This window comes from Synchiropus splendidus, chromosome 2 (genome assembly GCF_027744825.2).
Source record: "Synchiropus splendidus isolate RoL2022-P1 chromosome 2, RoL_Sspl_1.0, whole genome shotgun sequence".
Lineage (NCBI taxonomy): Eukaryota > Metazoa > Chordata > Actinopteri > Syngnathiformes > Callionymidae > Synchiropus > Synchiropus splendidus.
In genome coordinates this window covers 31248953-31265723 of record NC_071335.1, presented here as the reverse complement: position 1 = coordinate 31265723, position 16771 = coordinate 31248953, and the positions used below count along the sequence as shown (strand labels likewise).

The 16771-nt window shown below is 43.0% G+C and overlaps 4 protein-coding genes across 4 annotated transcripts; all 4 read right to left on the bottom strand.

Moving 5' to 3' along the window:
* Positions 1–443: 443 nt before the first annotated feature.
* LOC128754339 (claudin-4-like) lies at positions 444–1112 on the bottom strand. Its single transcript, XM_053856879.1, has one exon. It carries the CDS (start codon positions 1110–1112, stop codon positions 444–446), a length of 669 nt encoding a protein of 222 aa, XP_053712854.1.
* A 5942-nt stretch (positions 1113–7054) lies between these two features.
* LOC128753766 (GTPase IMAP family member 4-like) lies at positions 7055–9646 on the bottom strand. Its single transcript, XM_053855829.1, has 3 exons — positions 9503–9646; positions 9296–9367; positions 7055–7986 (listed from the first exon to the last, which is right to left on the bottom strand). Exons 1-3 carry the CDS (start codon positions 9510–9512, stop codon positions 7055–7057), a joined length of 1014 nt encoding a protein of 337 aa, XP_053711804.1. The 5' UTR covers positions 9513–9646.
* A 212-nt stretch (positions 9647–9858) lies between these two features.
* Positions 9859–12096, bottom strand: LOC128753767 (GTPase IMAP family member 7-like). The gene is made up of 3 exons (XM_053855830.1): positions 12050–12096; positions 11833–11927; positions 9859–11285 (listed from the first exon to the last, which is right to left on the bottom strand). Exons 2-3 carry the CDS (start codon positions 11903–11905, stop codon positions 10438–10440), a joined length of 921 nt encoding a protein of 306 aa, XP_053711805.1. The 5' UTR covers positions 11906–11927; positions 12050–12096; the 3' UTR covers positions 9859–10437.
* A 3191-nt stretch (positions 12097–15287) lies between these two features.
* On the bottom strand, positions 15288–16527 carry LOC128753765 (GTP-binding protein Rhes-like). The gene is made up of 2 exons (XM_053855828.1): positions 15931–16527; positions 15288–15859 (listed from the first exon to the last, which is right to left on the bottom strand). The coding sequence occupies exons 1-2, from the start codon at positions 16481–16483 to the stop codon at positions 15324–15326; spliced, it is 1089 nt and encodes a 362-aa protein (XP_053711803.1). The 5' UTR covers positions 16484–16527; the 3' UTR covers positions 15288–15323.
* Positions 16528–16771: the final 244 nt, after the last annotated feature.

The window sequence follows — 16771 nt, the reverse complement described above, 5'->3', positions numbered from 1 at the left end:
AGAAGATAGCACAGCTCAAGTGGGACGTACAAACATCGCATCCAATTTATAAACACAGGTTTGTCACATGCAATAAGTCAATTACATGAGTGTTAACAAGTTCATAAATAAAACATCAGTGCACACACAAGAACAGACCGACAGAGGGCACATTGTGTTCTTCTGTACACAGACCTCCCGCTCACATACACAGGCAGAGGCACGGTGGAATTTGCTCGGAGTAAATGACACACATGAATAAACATGGATACATAGATTATTCAACCCTTGTCAACATGACAACACCCAGCTGCATCATTATTATAGGTATTACCCACAAACTTTTATTGACAATAGTTTTAAAACATCAGTGACTCACAACACAAAGACACATCTGAATCCCTCCATATTTTAGGATAACTGAACAAAGATCTCATCAGTGAAGAACCAATACTAAAGAAGGACTACACAAATGACTTTTCTGGTGCCTTCACTTCCGCTGCTGCTGCTGAGGTTGGATTGTCTCTCACCGCCCTGGTAAAGCCAGGCAGAACGCTGCCTCCTGCTGGAGTGGAGCCGATATAGAGAAGTGCGCCGCCCAGGAGGAGAAGCACGCTGGCCCCCCAGCCTAGATACAACGCAGGGCCCAACTCCCTCTTGAGGGGCGCGGCCACGTTCGGATCGTAAAAGTCCCGGACGATGGCGTAGGCGGTCCAGCTGATGGGTATCAGGTAGGCAAACCCAGCCACCATATACAGCACTGCCGATATTCTGGCCAGCTGAGCCTTGGTGGCCTGCTTGGCGGTCGCCATGCAGTGAGTGCATTTGGCACCCAGCACACCGAAGAGGAGAGCCAGGAGACAGAGCAGCAGGGAGAGGACAGTGAGACAGCGCGCTGCCTGGGCGTAGGTGGACAGAGCCAAGGTGGAGTCGTAGCTCTTACACTGGATATGGCCGGTGGTCTGAGACAAGCAATTCATCCAAAGTCCCTCCCAGAGAACCTGAGCGATCACCAGCTCACCACCCACAAACGCAGACACTCGCCAAAGAGGAGCTGCACACACCAGCGCCCCAAACACCCAGCCGAGCACCGCCAGCACCAAGCCCACCAGCTGGAGACCTGTGGACGCCATGGAAGAAGCTGCTGGGACCGGACGTTGTCTTGAAAGAGCTCAGATGTATGAGACGGTCGACCCTAGAGAAGCTTCAGAGAGTCAACTGGATGAGTTCGCTTCGCTTCTCTGGTCACTGCACAAGAGAAGAAACATGCTCAAGGAAATGTGCTTTTCTTCACTTATATTCTGTGTCATTTGTCTAGGACGCCAACAGTGATCCGCAGAAAGCCGAAACTCCAAATATCTATCTATCTCCAAGTGTTAGCTCAAAAGTTCAATGACCACAAACTGGTTTGGACAAACACATGATTAAAAAAAAGTTGTTGTTTTTTCTGAAATCGCTCAAGTTTTCTAACTTTCTTGCACGGGTCAAAAAATACAGTCCATTAAAAGGAATGAAAATTGGTGGAAGCAACAAGGGTCTCTTAAGACTTGACTTTAAAATGCAGTTTCAGAGATTCATCCAGTCGTAAATAACGCATTAAACGTTAGGGGCCCGAATATCTTCATTTAAAGCAGAGGCGCCTTTAAACACGAAGCCTCAAAATATGAGCTCATTCAACAGGAAATAAGACTCTAAATGGAATGTGGTATCAGTCTCCGTTTTTATGATTAAATGTTATTGAAATGTCAAGCTTCTCTGGAGTAGGTGTAAAAAGTATTTTTTTAAAAACTTACTCTGATTCTCTTGTGCTGCATATGAAATAACCTGCTCAGCCAACCCAAAAAATGATTAATAAATTATCTATTGGCTACAGAACCCCAACATATTCCAAAAACATGTGATACATTGTTACTTATACTCGTCCAAGGAATTCCACTCTCAACGCGATTTAATCTTCTGGTTGACTGTTGCCGATTTTGACGTTCTTGAGCGAGTTGTTTCACTGGTGACCTGTAGATGACGCTGTTTCACTCTTCGGGACGCAAATTCCAAGCCCACACTCGTTAATGAAAGTACACGCCATTAGAAATCGAGTTAAACTTTTCAAAGCGAATCTCACCCAATTATTTGATCTTAATATGTCAAAATCAAAATTAACTGTGCATTTATTTAAATGCCTAAAAGTTGTACAAGTTGATAGTGGTGCATCTGTACCTCTTTAATTCATAAAATAAAAGTTATCCTCCACAAACATGTGTTTTTTGTTCTTGAATTATGTATCTGAAACCACAAACTCATATGTCACGCTCCGTATTTGCCTCACCTTGGACACAACTAGTATGACTGAGCTCAAACCGTGTCTCTAAAACCCTTTTCTGCTTCTTATTTTGCTCCGCTCAAGCTTCATAAACCAATACAAATCAGCTGAGGATTAAAGTACTGATGTAGTTGCGAAAAGTTCTGTATGTTAGGCAACAAATTCACATTTTGTCCCTCATATTTGGGTTAGTTGCATAAAGGCTGGGCCTTACTCACCAGAAGTGACTCCATGGATGTTGAGTGTCTGTGTGGTGAGCTGTTGGTTTGTCTTCTTCTGTGACAGGCCTGCTTGTTGTCATGAGCTCATACGCTGCTGTGTAGGAGGGCGGCAGCGTGCAAAACTGCATACTAAACACACACAAACACTTACACACACAGATTGATATGCCAGAAATGACAACACAAGGACACTTTGTTTTGGCTTATTCCACCGTCTCACTGCCACAGCTGGGTGTTTTCATCCAGAACTTCTGTGATACTAGTGAAGCCACACTCTCAGGAATAATTTTTGTCTGCATCTTCACTGTGATTCTGTCTGTATTTTTCATCTTTCACAGTCGTATTGTGCTGACTGTTGCGTCTAAACAATACGCCTTGCTTCTTTTAAGCAGCTGATTTACGCCTCATTGATTGAATTTTTCAGGAGAAACGACAACCGCCTTATTTTGTTGGGCATTTCACTCAGTTCTGTTATCAAAAATATAAAAGTTGCAGAGGCTCTTCTGGAAGGACAAGTCCCGCATCAGTTATGATGTGACAGTTATGATGTGTGTCAGCTCCAGTTTTCAGGTGATATTAATGATTCAATAAGTTTAAGCCAAATCAAGTTTAGCTTAAACTGGTTGAAAAAATTTAACCCAAAATTTGTGTTTTCACCTTGTAGGACGGGCGATTATTTTCATAATTCAATTTTAAACCACTAGATGGCGACAGTTTTAAATGAAAATGGTTGGGTTATTTCACTCATTGAACAATTCTTTTTTGGGTGTATGTCGTAAAATGATTGGCCTTAGCACATAAATGCACCGTCTGTGTTTATTGAAATGTGGGTATAGTGAAGAGAAAAGTTTCGTTGAAGAAATTTCACTCCACCTCGTGAGAGGCAACACTCAACTGAACCTTTTTGTTCTTGAAATGTGCGTGTGAAACAGCAAAGCTTGAACACTGATCTTAGTGGGTCACAATGTTGACGTCCATTTGGTGTGATCTATTTTTCAGTCTATTTCGAATAATAAATGACTTTTATTCTAAGATAACTATGCTGTAGGTGTGAATCATGGAGGTAACTGGTCAGTGTAGATTTGGCATGAACATCATCAATAGTGATGACTGTATCTGTCACCGTTTTGGGTTTGGCTGAATGTTTTGATGTCTTGGACGTGTGTGTGTGTGTGCGGGGGAGCTAGTTGAGGTGTGTTGGAAATACACTTCCCGTGTACCTCCGCACGTCTGTTTACTCGTGAGAAAGACTACAAAGAATCCAACAAGTGACATCCAAGATTTATTCCCTGACAGAGGAGTCTAATACATGAGCAGAATTCTGGGTCAGCAACTACGCCTGACTTAGCTTTAGCAGAAGTCCAGTAGAGCGACAAAACACTATCTGAGGTCTTGACCCCTTTATACACCAAAGTTCTCCACATGGACTCCGTCCTCGTCCGATGGGTCCTCGGCTGTTGTACATCGTAACCATGGCAACGACCACAAGGCATGCACCCCCCGTCCCTGGTGGGTCTTATCAGGACCAGCTCCTTTCAGCTCTGGAGAAGATGGTACTTCCCAGCCTCCTCCGTCTGACCTTGGACCCTTTAATGAGTTCCAATGTTTGTTCCTCCAGTGTGGTTCACTCCCTCAATCTGAACCAGAACAAAACTTTGGGACTTTCTGCTAAAGCTGTTGGAAGATGGTTGAAGCCAAAACCAAGACGTGATGAAGAAAGTTGAGACACGTGTTGGCTTTATTCAGGCTTGGTTGAAATTATTATTTGCTTTTTCGCAATGTGAAATCCTATTATTAGATGCTGACAAATCACATGACATATGGTTTTCAAGCTGCATATACCTCAATAAAGGACCTATGGGTATTGTTTTGTGCTTGGAATATTCAAATAAGATGCAAGTAAGTAGCTCAGTTATGATGTCAAGTGATCTGTCGTCAATCACAACTGAATTTAGAGACTGTGTTCAAGGTTTGTTCCCTCAGTCACGTGACTGAAAAGCAAGTGATAATAACACTGCGAGTTTTTCTTATCAGGATGAATCTTCGACTATATGACTTAGAATGCCGGGTGTACATTTTTTGCTCCTACTTGTTGTTCGACACTGAAGAAATGACACTTTGATGGCATGTAAAGCAGTGAGTGTACAGCTGGTGCATTTAGTGTCCCCTCAACACGCAGATATTGAGGCCCAAACCACTGGCAGCAAAAGTGAAAACTCCCTTAAGTGAAGATTGGTTTGTGAAGATTAGTCCCTCCCCACTGTGACTTGTGTGTTACAAGGCCTCTACCTCAGGGGTGTCAAACAGGTCCTCTCAAGGCTGCAGTGGGTTCAGGTTTTTGTTCCAACCCAGCAAGTACGCACAGGTTAACCAGTCGAGTGGCTTCAGTGGCGTCAAGCATGGCCTTAGCTTCTACTTGTGGTTTGAGCGACACAGAAAGGATCAACAAGCCACATGTGTCAGAGTTTCACAGAAAGCTTCCACTGAGAGCTGAGCAGCAGCTCTGTTTTGAAAGTAAGAAATGGACGAGGAAATGTTCTACGCTCGTAAATCCAAATGAACCAATGGATAAGCCCCAAAATCTTTCCTTCTCAGCTCATCCATCAACTTCAAAGACAATAAACGTCCAAAACCACAGTTTTTTTGAAAACGAAAGGCTTGGCGGAAGTAGAAATAAACTCTCCTCATGAAGACTCAATATTTTAGACATGTGAGCTGAACTCTTGTCCACGCAGATGGTTTCGGCAGGTAGTGATGTCATCTTGGAAGAAGAATGGAGACTGGTGGACCATTGTCCTGCACTTCCTGTGAGGATGTGGACTGGTCATGCTTCTAATAATATCACAGGAAATTTGCCAACTTCTTTTCTCAGTTAACATGCAAGCAGATGTGAAATTTAAAAAATAAAATAGACTTTTAGTTTCTATTTGAGATGATATGATTGAAGTGGTGTGCGAGCATCAGATGTTTGGCCTGTCATGGACTTTGGAACTGAGTCTTGGACTCGTCATCAGTGGATTATTAATGCATGAAGGTTAAATAAACACTGTTCCCAAACCTGACCAGTCCGAGTCTATTTGAGCAGTGAACCTCTTGAAAATTTCTAAGACGTAGGTGTCGTCCAACTCTCAATGAACAAACAGAAAATTACTATTCTGTTGAAACATCTTAAAATAACAGTTTGCTCTCTTACAACATGGAACCTTTGTAAGTGCAGGAGTTCCTGGTTCACTGATCAAACATGGAGGAATCCCTGAACAAAAGCAAACAAAAGCATCTGTTTGCTTTTGTTCAGGGATGTTTTTCGCTACACAATGACCAGGGTTTCCACTACTCTGAATGGACTTGAAATTCTTATAACATTGAAATTCTCATACAAATATTTTCAAGACATATATGTATAAGATATAAAACAACAAACTACTCTTTTTTATAATGATGATTTTAAAGGATAAATGATGAACATTAAGCATTTTTTCTTCTTAATATTTCTTTTTTCCCTACCATCACCATTGCAGTTGAATGCATCCACCAATCTCATAAGTAAAATAGACATATGATTAAATGAGTAAATCTTCTTAAATACCGTTCAAGCCACAGGGCAAACAATACGGAAAGTTATTGAAAAGTCTGAATGTGTTGCTAGTCACAATTCTTTATGACCAGAGGCTCATTGTCATGCAAAGTGCAGGCCTGTTTAACAGCTTTGCATCATGGGTCATGATATCTTCCTGTATATATATATATATATATATATGTTTATATATATATATATATATATATATATATATATATATATATATATATATATACATACACAAACCTCCTCCAGCTCTTCAGGCGTTCAGATGTTCGACTGACAAAGAGAAGGGCGAAAGCAAAAAGAGAAAATTGACTGGAAAAATGGATTAAACCGCAAGGGAATTTGTTGTTTTAAAATTATTATTATTATTTTAATGTATGTATTTTTTTATTTTATTTTGTATTTTTGATCAGGCAATTGAAATATACTATTATGAATGGCAAATAAAGTTAAAAAAGCTGAATATATATAAGCCGCAGCTTGGCCCGAGTGGTTGTCATGTGACTGGAGGGTTCAGTTCCATACACAGAAAGTGCAGAACAAAACACATAAATGCAGGCCATAAATTTACCATGAATATCAAAGGTACAAAATAACCTCACATGGAGATTCAATACAATTATTATTAGCAATGCCACTTGTCAAATTGTTAGTGGCCAGGCAGGACTCAATCGAAGGAAGCTGTTTAATAACTCAACTAATGTTCAAACTTTTTGATTTATTAAGCTATGACAGGTACAAAACGCAGTACACAGTGGAATACTTGCTGAGAAAACTCATCATAACATGTAGGAGACAAGCTATAAACTCTGAGGTATCTTTAAACACAATAACAACTGAACTAGTCCCTCATCGGGTCAACCTCTCTTACAGTAACTCTAGTATTTGCATTGAGTGAGTTCATTCATCTCCCACTCACAGGTTCTTTGGATGTTGTCGATCCGGAGAGTCCAGTTATACAGGCACGTTGTCTTTAGCATTGCATCGAACACCTTTCCATAAACAGATGGCAGCCAGGCCACAGAGTATTCCCAAAACTAGTACCGGTGCTCCGAGAGCCAACGCTACGATGGTGTTTGCTCCCACAGCAATGATGACACCGGCCAACACCAAGACCACGGCAGCGGCCGAGGCCACTCGGATGTTCTTCCTTTTGACCTTTTTCATCCTTTCTCTCTCTTTCTCCATCTTCTCTCTCTCCGCGTCCCACATTTTCCGCTCCTCCTGCTTCTTCTCTTCTTCCTCCAGTTTCTTCCGCTCCTCCTCCTCCTTCAGCTTTCTCTGAGCTTTCTCGTACATCTCGTTGGTGTAGTGTTTGCCTCCATTGTCTTGTACCATTTCCTTGATCATGGTGATAAGCTCTTTGACCTGAAGGCGGTCTTCTGGGTCTTTGTTGTTGAAGGCGTGATATCTACGTCCAAACGTGATGGAGAGCCGACGCAGCTCCTTACACTCCTTCAGGGCACTGTCCGCTTTGGCCTGATCTTTACACGAGAAGAGCATGATAGTGTACATGGAAGCGTCGTCTCCAAAGTTATCCTGGATCCACTTGACAGCGTTCCTCTCCTCCTCTGTGAAGCGGACTCCCAGCCTGATCACCAGGAGAAAGGCGTGAGGCCCGGGCACTGACATCTTCACACACTCCTCGATTCTCATTTTTAGATCTTCCTCTGTGATGGCGGTGTCAAACAGCCCCGGTGTGTCGATGACCTGCACCGTCGTCCCATCCACCTCCTCGCTGTCGGTTTCACAGTGTTTGGTGATGGAGACCGGGCTGGGGTCCTCTTTGAACACAGACCTGCCAAGAATAGTGTTTCCCGTGGCACTCTTTCCCGAGCCGGTCTTTCCAACCAACACGATTCTGAGTCCACCTGAGAAATCCAGACCTGGATTTGGGGGGGGGAAATGACATTGTTACTTTAACTTACAAAGATTGCAGTGTTCACTTTATGGGAATTGGTGGAGGAAGTGGGAGACACCAAGGGAAGGAAAAGTCACCAGTCTGTCACAGTTAGACAGAAGACCACACATAAATAGAGTCAACAGTTCTGAAAGGAAAACATCAGTTTTTCGCCAATAGAACCCAAGTCTCCCTCAAAATCCTTCTAGAATATTTATGCCCTTTAATTCAAGAAAAAAAAAATACAGATAGACTGTATGTTTTACAGACATTTATTTAAGGCGTTTCAGTCTGACTTAAAACAACCATGTATAAATAACAGTTATGAGGGTTTTTCCCTGTGTCAATACTGCAGCTTCAATTTAAATGTAAAAATATTTTCACATGATGACAATAAAAATAATATAGTTTTTTATTGTTATTTTAAAAAGACATTCTAGCATAAACTACTCTTTTTATAATGATGATTTTAAAGGATACATGATGAACATTAAACATTTTTTCATCATAATATTTTTTTTTCCCTACCATCACCATTGCAGTTGAATGCATCCACCAATCTCATAAGTAAAATAGAAATATGATTAAATGAGTAAAACTATTTAAACACCGCCCAAGCCACAGGGCAAACAATACGGAAAGTTATTGAAAAGTCTGAATGTGTTGCTAGTCACAATTCTTTATGACCAGAGGCTCATTGTCATGCAAAGTGCAGGCCTGTTGAACAGCTTTGCATCATGGGTCATGATATCTTCCTGTATTGGTAGTTGATCTAGTTTTGGGTGAACTTGGAATTAGTCAAGACCACAGCACCAGAGACCAAGACATATTTGAGACTGCAGAGCATTGAGTCCCAGACACGACCAAGACAGTATATTTATAAGGAGTCTCGACCCGCCTTGGACAGAAAACCTGAGTCAAGTGAAAATGCCTTTGAGACCGGGACCCTAAAAAAGTGTTCTCAAGACCAAGACCAATCCCAGGTACTACTCCTTTACACCACTTAGCATAGCAATGACTTTAGTTTTAAACCAAGTATCGATATTAAAAGCTCTTCCAGTCCATATGAACTCACTTGGCAGGTCAGATTTGGTCCCGGGACCTTGTGTTTGACAAAGATTTGTTGCCTAAAGAAACCTCTAGCTACAAAGTCCAAACACTCAATGGCAATCTTTGGAGGTTCCAAAGAATCCTGATTTCATGATCAGGAGTTATAATAAAAAAAAAACCTGACTGTTTGCGCTCAAACATCTCTTAGCATCAATGAAACGTAAAAAAAAAAGAAGTGAACAAACCTTCAAAGTTATTCAGACCACACCCATCAGACCGAGGGAGAGTTCTCTGCTTTTTCTCTCGCAGCGGTATTGCTATGACAAAACAATGACATCACAGTGAGACACATTTCAATGAAAAAAAACTGACATGCTCATAGCAAAGACAGCGAAGCTCATCCTGACTCAGTAGAACTTCAGAAAACAGCCACTTAGTAAACGTTGCCTTACCTTCAGCCATTGCTCCCAATTAATAAAAAATAAAATACAATTTCCCAATGCTGTCAGCGCCGCGCCTGACTTTTGTGACCAGTGCAAATCAGTAGCGTCCAAGCTCGACTCTCACGCGTGCCGTCTGAGAAACTTCTGGATGGCCTTTGCAAACGTGGGCTTCCTATTTCCTTGCATTGTCTTCCAATTGGTTCTGACAATGTGCATCCCCACAGCAGCTGACTGTGGTATGTACTGAGGGCCGGTCGACTCTCTCCGTACTGAAAACCAAATTTGGACTTTATTTGTTGAGTCATTTTAAAAGAATATTCAGGCGTGTAGCACAATGATGAGTCGGTTGTTTTTCAAGAGGAGAGTAGACTTTATTGAAGTGGAATGTTCAATAGCATTTTACAGTTAGATCAAAAAAGTCCGACAAACAAACAAAGCTTCTTGTGCTGATCCAGTAGATCTGACAGGGGCGGGCAGTAAACTTTAAACTGCTACATTGTTGTCAAATCTTATTCCCTGAGTCCATGACAGACGGTGTCCTCCGTCACACAGGGTGTAGGAGGGGGTTGTCAAAGCTGAGAGGCACTTTGTACCTGCTTCACCACACCATCGCCTCCACCGCAGTCCTGCAGTGACTCCCCCTCCAAGGCTTCTTCACAGGAGGCAAGGAGGGCGTCTGGGCGTCTGCGTGGACGACCAGATTGCGCTGGTATATGGCGGCATCTGGTGGCCAAGATACGGTTGAGAATCGGTCGTCCATTATTTCATGTTTTGCAGACGCCCAAACGCCCTCTTAGCTAAAATCCTGCTTCTTCGTCCCATGATGACAAATGGAAGTAGAAGGGCATCTTACACTAAAACAACTCCAGTGCAAATAAATTCCCAGAGAAAACTCAGATCACGATAGTTCCCCACAAAACCACAGAGCAGACTCTCAGGATGAGCTAAAAAAACACATCTGTGCAATCGTAACCTTGAGTCAGCCCCAGAATAGAAGCTGCTCCCATCAGAACATATGAGCCCATGTACGCACCGCCAGCCAAACCCGCTGCTGCCAGGGTAGCTGCAAGTTTGCAGTAAGCAATTTTCTCTCCTTGCTTCCTTATTCTTTCTTCCTCCTCCTTCTTTCTTCGCTCTTCCTCTTTCTTTCTCCTTCTCTCTCTCTCTTCCAGTCTTTCCTGTGCTTTTTTGTACATGTCATTGGTATAGTGTTGTCCACCGTTTTCCTCCACCATGCCCTCTATCTTCCTCAGGAGTGCCTTCACCTGCCCCTTGTTGCTCCTCTTGTTGTTGATGAGCGCGTGATATCGACCTCCACAGCGGTTGATCAGTCCTCGTAGCTCCTTGCTCTCCCTCACAAAATCCTCCACAGTCTTACCATCAAGCAAATCGCCGTGCGTGAAGAGGACGATGGTATACATGTCAGCATCATCGCCAAAGTTGTCCTGAATCCACTCAACCGCCTCCCTCTCCTCCTGAGTGTGTCTAGACTTGAGGCTGATGACCAGTAGGAACGCGTGAGGACCAGGGACGGACAGGTCTATGCATCTCTCAATTGTGGATTTCAAGTGGTCGTCGGTTTTGTTGGTGTCAAACAATCCTGGTGTGTCCAGGACGACGAGGTCGACGCCATCCAGGTGAGCCTCTCCTCTGGCGCAGTCTTGGGTCACTGATTCCGGGGAGATATCTCGTTTGAAGACTTCATGTCCCAGAATGGTGTTGCCACTGGCGCTCTTGCCAGAACCGGTTTTCCCGACCAAAACCATCCTCAGCTCGTCCTGATGGCCAGAACCTGCAAGTACGTCATGACATTTGAGGAGGACTAAACTTCATGTGTCCCCTTAGTAAACAACTCACAACAGAGACCAACGTCAACTGTACATTTTGGGACAAAGTGACAAATGAACAACTGCCATCAACGCTGTCCGCTGAGGAGCAGACCGCTCAGTTCTGCCTTGGAGCGTCCAGGTACTTATGCCAGAGGCAAACCTGCCACCACATGATCATCCAGGATGTGCTCTGAACACTCAACCACTGTACTGTGGCATATAATTTAGCTCTAAAGTGCTGATAAACTGATGTTGAATAGATGTGGATAATACATTTCAGTCTCAATAGACACGTTTAAGTCAGTGATTTGGGTAAATGCTGTCTTTTATAAAGGGAACTTTTCTAGCTTGTCCAAAGGTGAAGCAACAACAACAACAACAATAATAATAATAATAATAATAATAATAATAATTGTGCGACATTTTCCAGACATAAGTACTGGCCTCCTAAAATGTTCTCGTGGCTGGGTCCATCCCTCACAGTCAGATCAACATTTATCATGAACTCACCGTGACTTTCGCAGTGCACATCCAAACTGGACAAAACCAGGAGCAGCAGGACACAAAGGCCTCCGAGGAACATTCTCTCTTTCTGCCAGATGACTCTGAGAATAAACACAGTTGTAGTCTTCCACGTGATCTTATTATTGATACATTTCCTTGCAAAAATCTGAGAAGTTATTATTTTTATATGTTTTTTTTTTTATAATCTGAGTGCGCAGTTTACCTTAAAGCGAGCGTCAGCAGTCTTGCAGGGATGTGGCCCACTTCCTTATCTGCAGCGAGTGGATCCGTATTAGTATCGAGTTTCGTTTCCAAAGAAATCATTGCAGTAAGCTCCTCTGCGGTGGCGCCATCTACTGGCAGTTCAAACGATCGCACTTATTGAATACTTCTCTTGTTGCTGTTTACAGTTATATTTGTTATTAGCTGTTGTATTTTGGAATATCTGTTTAAGCGGTTGTCATGGTTTTGAATGGTATTAACAGTACTGAGTAGTAGCAGTAGTGACTAGCGAGTAGTATTGGAAATAAAAGTATTAACTGTGGCAGTAGCTGTAAAAAAAGAGTAATTGCAGCAGACGTAGTTCTAATAACCACCATTATAGAGGTAGTAGCAATAGCGGCATGAGCAGTAGTATTTGTGATTGTCAGGAGTTGTAATAGTATTTTACTAGTTAGTAGTAATGGTATTCGCAGGAGTAGAATTAGCTGTTCTTATAGTTGAAAGAGTGGTAAGAGGAGCACTAGTAGCCTCTCTATTAGGAAGAATAGTGGTATTAGCAGAGAAGAAAAAGTACTTTTGTTAGAATAGTAGTAGTTGTGAGAGAAATGGTAGCACGATAAGCAGTGGTAAAATTGTGTTGTAGCAGAAGTTTGGAAGTGGCAGTGGTAGTAGTATTCACAGTAGTGAAGCTTTTGACTCAGTACTGCAGTGGACACGGAGCAGTGGTGGCACAATGCCTGGTGTGAGTAGCGTATCATAGTATAACTACCATAATCAATTTAACTATATATGTTTTTAGGATTGTTGACCTCAATGACCGTGCCACATGTTATCTGACTTTGTCTTGTTGACCCAGTCCTAGAGCCGACAGTGTCTCACCTCAGGGTTCAACTAAAAATGAAAGACGCCAGACAGGTCAGTCTCTGCGTGAGTTCCAGTCACAGACTTTGTGCATCAGTTGTATTTCAGAGCTACAAAAGACCAAAGTGGCCTAATTTGATGCATTAGAAGGCACAAAGGCCCCTGTCAACACAGAGAGTGGAGGTGTTGATTCTACATTTGTTTAAGCATCATCTGACTGCGTGACCTGGCACCTGCCTTCCTCTTTATCTTTTTCCAGCCTGCTGTGTGAAGCGCTGCCTGATTGTGTGGCCTTTTTGTCTGGAAAACACTTTCCAAAAGAGAGGCGATTTGAAAATTCAAGGAAAGTTTTTTTTTTTTTACCGACCATATTAACAAGGTAACAATCGGTAACACCCTATCTTCCACCAGAAGTAAAAACACAATCACTAACATTCACCAAGTGAAGCTACCGTCACTGATGTCACCGTGAAGTGACTCTGGACGTTGCTACACAGATGTGTTCAAGCTCATTGCAAAGGAGCTTAATACATTCACTGTTATTCTCAGACTCTTTTGTAAGACACGAATAATACTGCTATTATCACGTGAATCAATGTTGATTTTCTTTTCTCTGTTATTTTTATCTTGTTCACGTGTATGGGAGGGACTTGCAATACCAAATTCGCTCAGTTTAAATAAAAATAAATAAATAAAAATAAATAAAAGGTTATTGTTTTTTTTCCTTTGAGAGATCTGTGCCTCGGTGATAGGAGAAAAAGCCAATACAATAATTCTCTGTGATCATGTTGTTTCCCAAGACAAGGCAGTGTTTATAGAGGGACTCTCACTTTTCCACATTTGTGTGACTTGATGAGCAGTCCACATTGGATCCCAAGTAGTTGGGACAGGAGGTCCCATCATAGTGCGACTCCTTCATTGACAAAGTCTTTGGGCATGCGGATGACAACGTGCCGCAGTGTCACATTTCTTTAGCATGTGATGAACTAGGTTTCCTGTGTGTCCAAGTGAAAACTCCACCTCACATGCAAGTGAGGATGCGTGCATCTGTTGGTGTGTCACCTGTTTAAAATGTGTGAATCAACAAAGCCGATGTCACGTGCTCTGACAGGGTGACAATGATCCCAGTTCCCTGTGATGTATAAGCCAAATAAAAGGACACAATTGAACGTCTCATTATGAACATGAATCGTTTCTGTGACCAGTTATCATTAGCACAGGGTTTGAAGGAGAGAACAGAGAGGAAGATGCTACAAGGAGCACTGATAGATCCTGGTGTGGATGGTCTTCCTCTCTCCCGTGTGCCGTCTCCTCCCACCACAGGCCAAGGACAACAGACTTCTTGACTGGGATTCATCATATAAGGCTGTCTTCCTTGCCAGTCTGTCCCTAAAACCCACATCGCACACCTTCTCAATCATTGTCGAGAACAAGAGAACTAGGTCCCTCATCACCAGCAAAATCCACAGACATCTTCACACCTTTTGTCTTTCTGCCACCATAACTTATTTCTGCTTAAACCCAGGCTTGCCTTACATTTTAGAGGATACTTTTAAAAGCATGGTTGTTTATCTTTGTAGTGTATCATCTTGTTTAGTTTCCATGGTGAATGTTTTGGGACTGTTGGACTGCGATGGCCAGTTGGATGCCTGGGCCTCTTTGCTTATCCTGCTGCTTCTGCCACCCATCCTTCGACACGCATGAGGTAATGGATGGGTGCCATTTATTCAATTCCATGGCATTTCAACCCAATTCATATTTTGAAACACCCCACTTTGCAATCTGAATTTCAGAGCTGTTTTATATGGGATCCGGCTTTATACATTATTTTATTAATATATTTTTATTAGTACAGAATTGTTATTATTATTATGTTTTTTTCACTTTAACTTTAGTCTTATATTGGTCGCAGAATATTATATTATTTCATATTATAATGAAGAATATAGTTCCATATATAGCTGAGAAAAGCATGGGTGAGTCAACAAAAAGTGTAGTGATATAAGGCAAGGGATACATGTCAAATGTTAAAAATGTGATGTCTGAATAATGATTGCCATGTCAATTTTTATGTTCACCCATAACACACGAGATACACATCATTATTATAAATATCTTTAAATACTCCAGCTTCCAGGAGATGCCTTCACGTGGTTTTGTAGGTGTACAGTAGGTGCTCTCCTGACATCATGACTGCAGTGCACAAACACAGCAGTGGGTGAGGATGAGGGGAGCCAAGAAATGACTGGATGTTTGGTTATGCAACGGTCATCACATAATGCTGCCTCTGACTCAACGTTTTTCTTAAAAAATAAAAAAATAAAAAAAACATCAAGCTTCATTCGTTGGCAAATAAATTAACTTTATTTCCTCATATTTGGTGAAATATTACATGCATCTTTGCGACAGTCTGTTCACTGAATTGGGCATTTTTCCGCTCGTTTGTTGTTCATCTGAACATGTCGTGGTCCGATGACTTGTTTAAGATCAGAGCGGAAACTCGGTCGACGGGCGAGGGGGAACAGTGCTCCACATGGCACCTCGGTTCCGGGGGTTGTTGTCCCCCCCAGCGCGCGACCCGAAGTGCGCACTGCTTGGTATGACCTCAGGGACACTTTGCGGTGGCCAGAAGGTCCAGTTTCAGTCGGGAGTCCACCTCGCTTCGCCATCATTTCGAAGACCTTTTCCAGATTGGTGCTGTCCTTCGCTGACGTTTCGAAATAGATGCAGTCCTCACCGAGTTCCTGGAGCACCTCGGCGCGGGAGACTTTTCTCAGAGTCTCTGGCAGATCCACCTTGTTGGCGCAGACCACGACAGGAAGCCGCGCGCGCTCTGGCGCCGCGGACTTGGAGAGTTTGGATTTCGCGGCCAAAATCTCCTCTCTCAGGGCGCACACCTCCTCGAATGAGCTTCGGTCGTCCAGACTGAAAACTAATAGAAAGATGTCTCCTAGAAGACAAATAAAATTATTTGAACAAAGCGACGATGAGAGCAAAAATAAAGTTTTCAAGTTTACGCACCAGTGAGGATGGACAGCCGCCGCTTGGCCGGGAAGTCCCGCTCTCTGGACGCGTCCAGGACGTCGATCTGATAAGTCTCCCCGCGGATGCGGAACAGTTTTCTGAGGAAGTCCTCAGTCGTGGGTTGGTACTCCTCCACAAATCCATCCCGAAGATACCTTCTTAAGATGGAGGTCTTTCCCACTCGTGGCGACCCAAGAACAACAATGCGCTTAGAGTTCTGCGGCTTGGTGGAATACGCCGCGTCCTGTCGGTGGTCGATTTGGCGCCTGTGACCGTGAAGCACGAAGGCCGCCAGCTGGTCCAGCGTGGATCTTCTGTGACTGCTCTCCACAGGGGTCAGCTGTGCGCTGGTCTTTTTCTCCTGCGTCCATTGAGATCTAGCCAGTTTCAGAATGCCCAGACCCGCTTTAACTCCAGACGAGCTCAGGTGTTGTGTTGCTGCTCTGTAAGCCAAAAAGACTTTGGACGGACCTGAGCCCAACAAGTCCTCGCGTTCACGCGTCTGCGCTCCTTCTATTTTGGCCAGCGTCTGAGCGCGCCCCGGGTCCATGGTGCTTGAACGGCAGAGAACAATGGGATCTAAAGTGTTTTTGTTTGACTGAAAGCGAGACTGTTGATGTGGAGGACGAGTGTGATTTTTATAGGCTGCCCACGTCCACACTCGCATGCGTCAGAATGATTGACAGTCAGGGACGCGCCAATCCTTCCTCGCGATACAATCTATTATTTACCGTCATTACAACTTCAATTTACAGTGATTTATATTTTATTTATATTTATATCTGTCCATTGAAATCATGTATTTGCTCATTTCTTCATAGATGTATCCGGCAAAAAC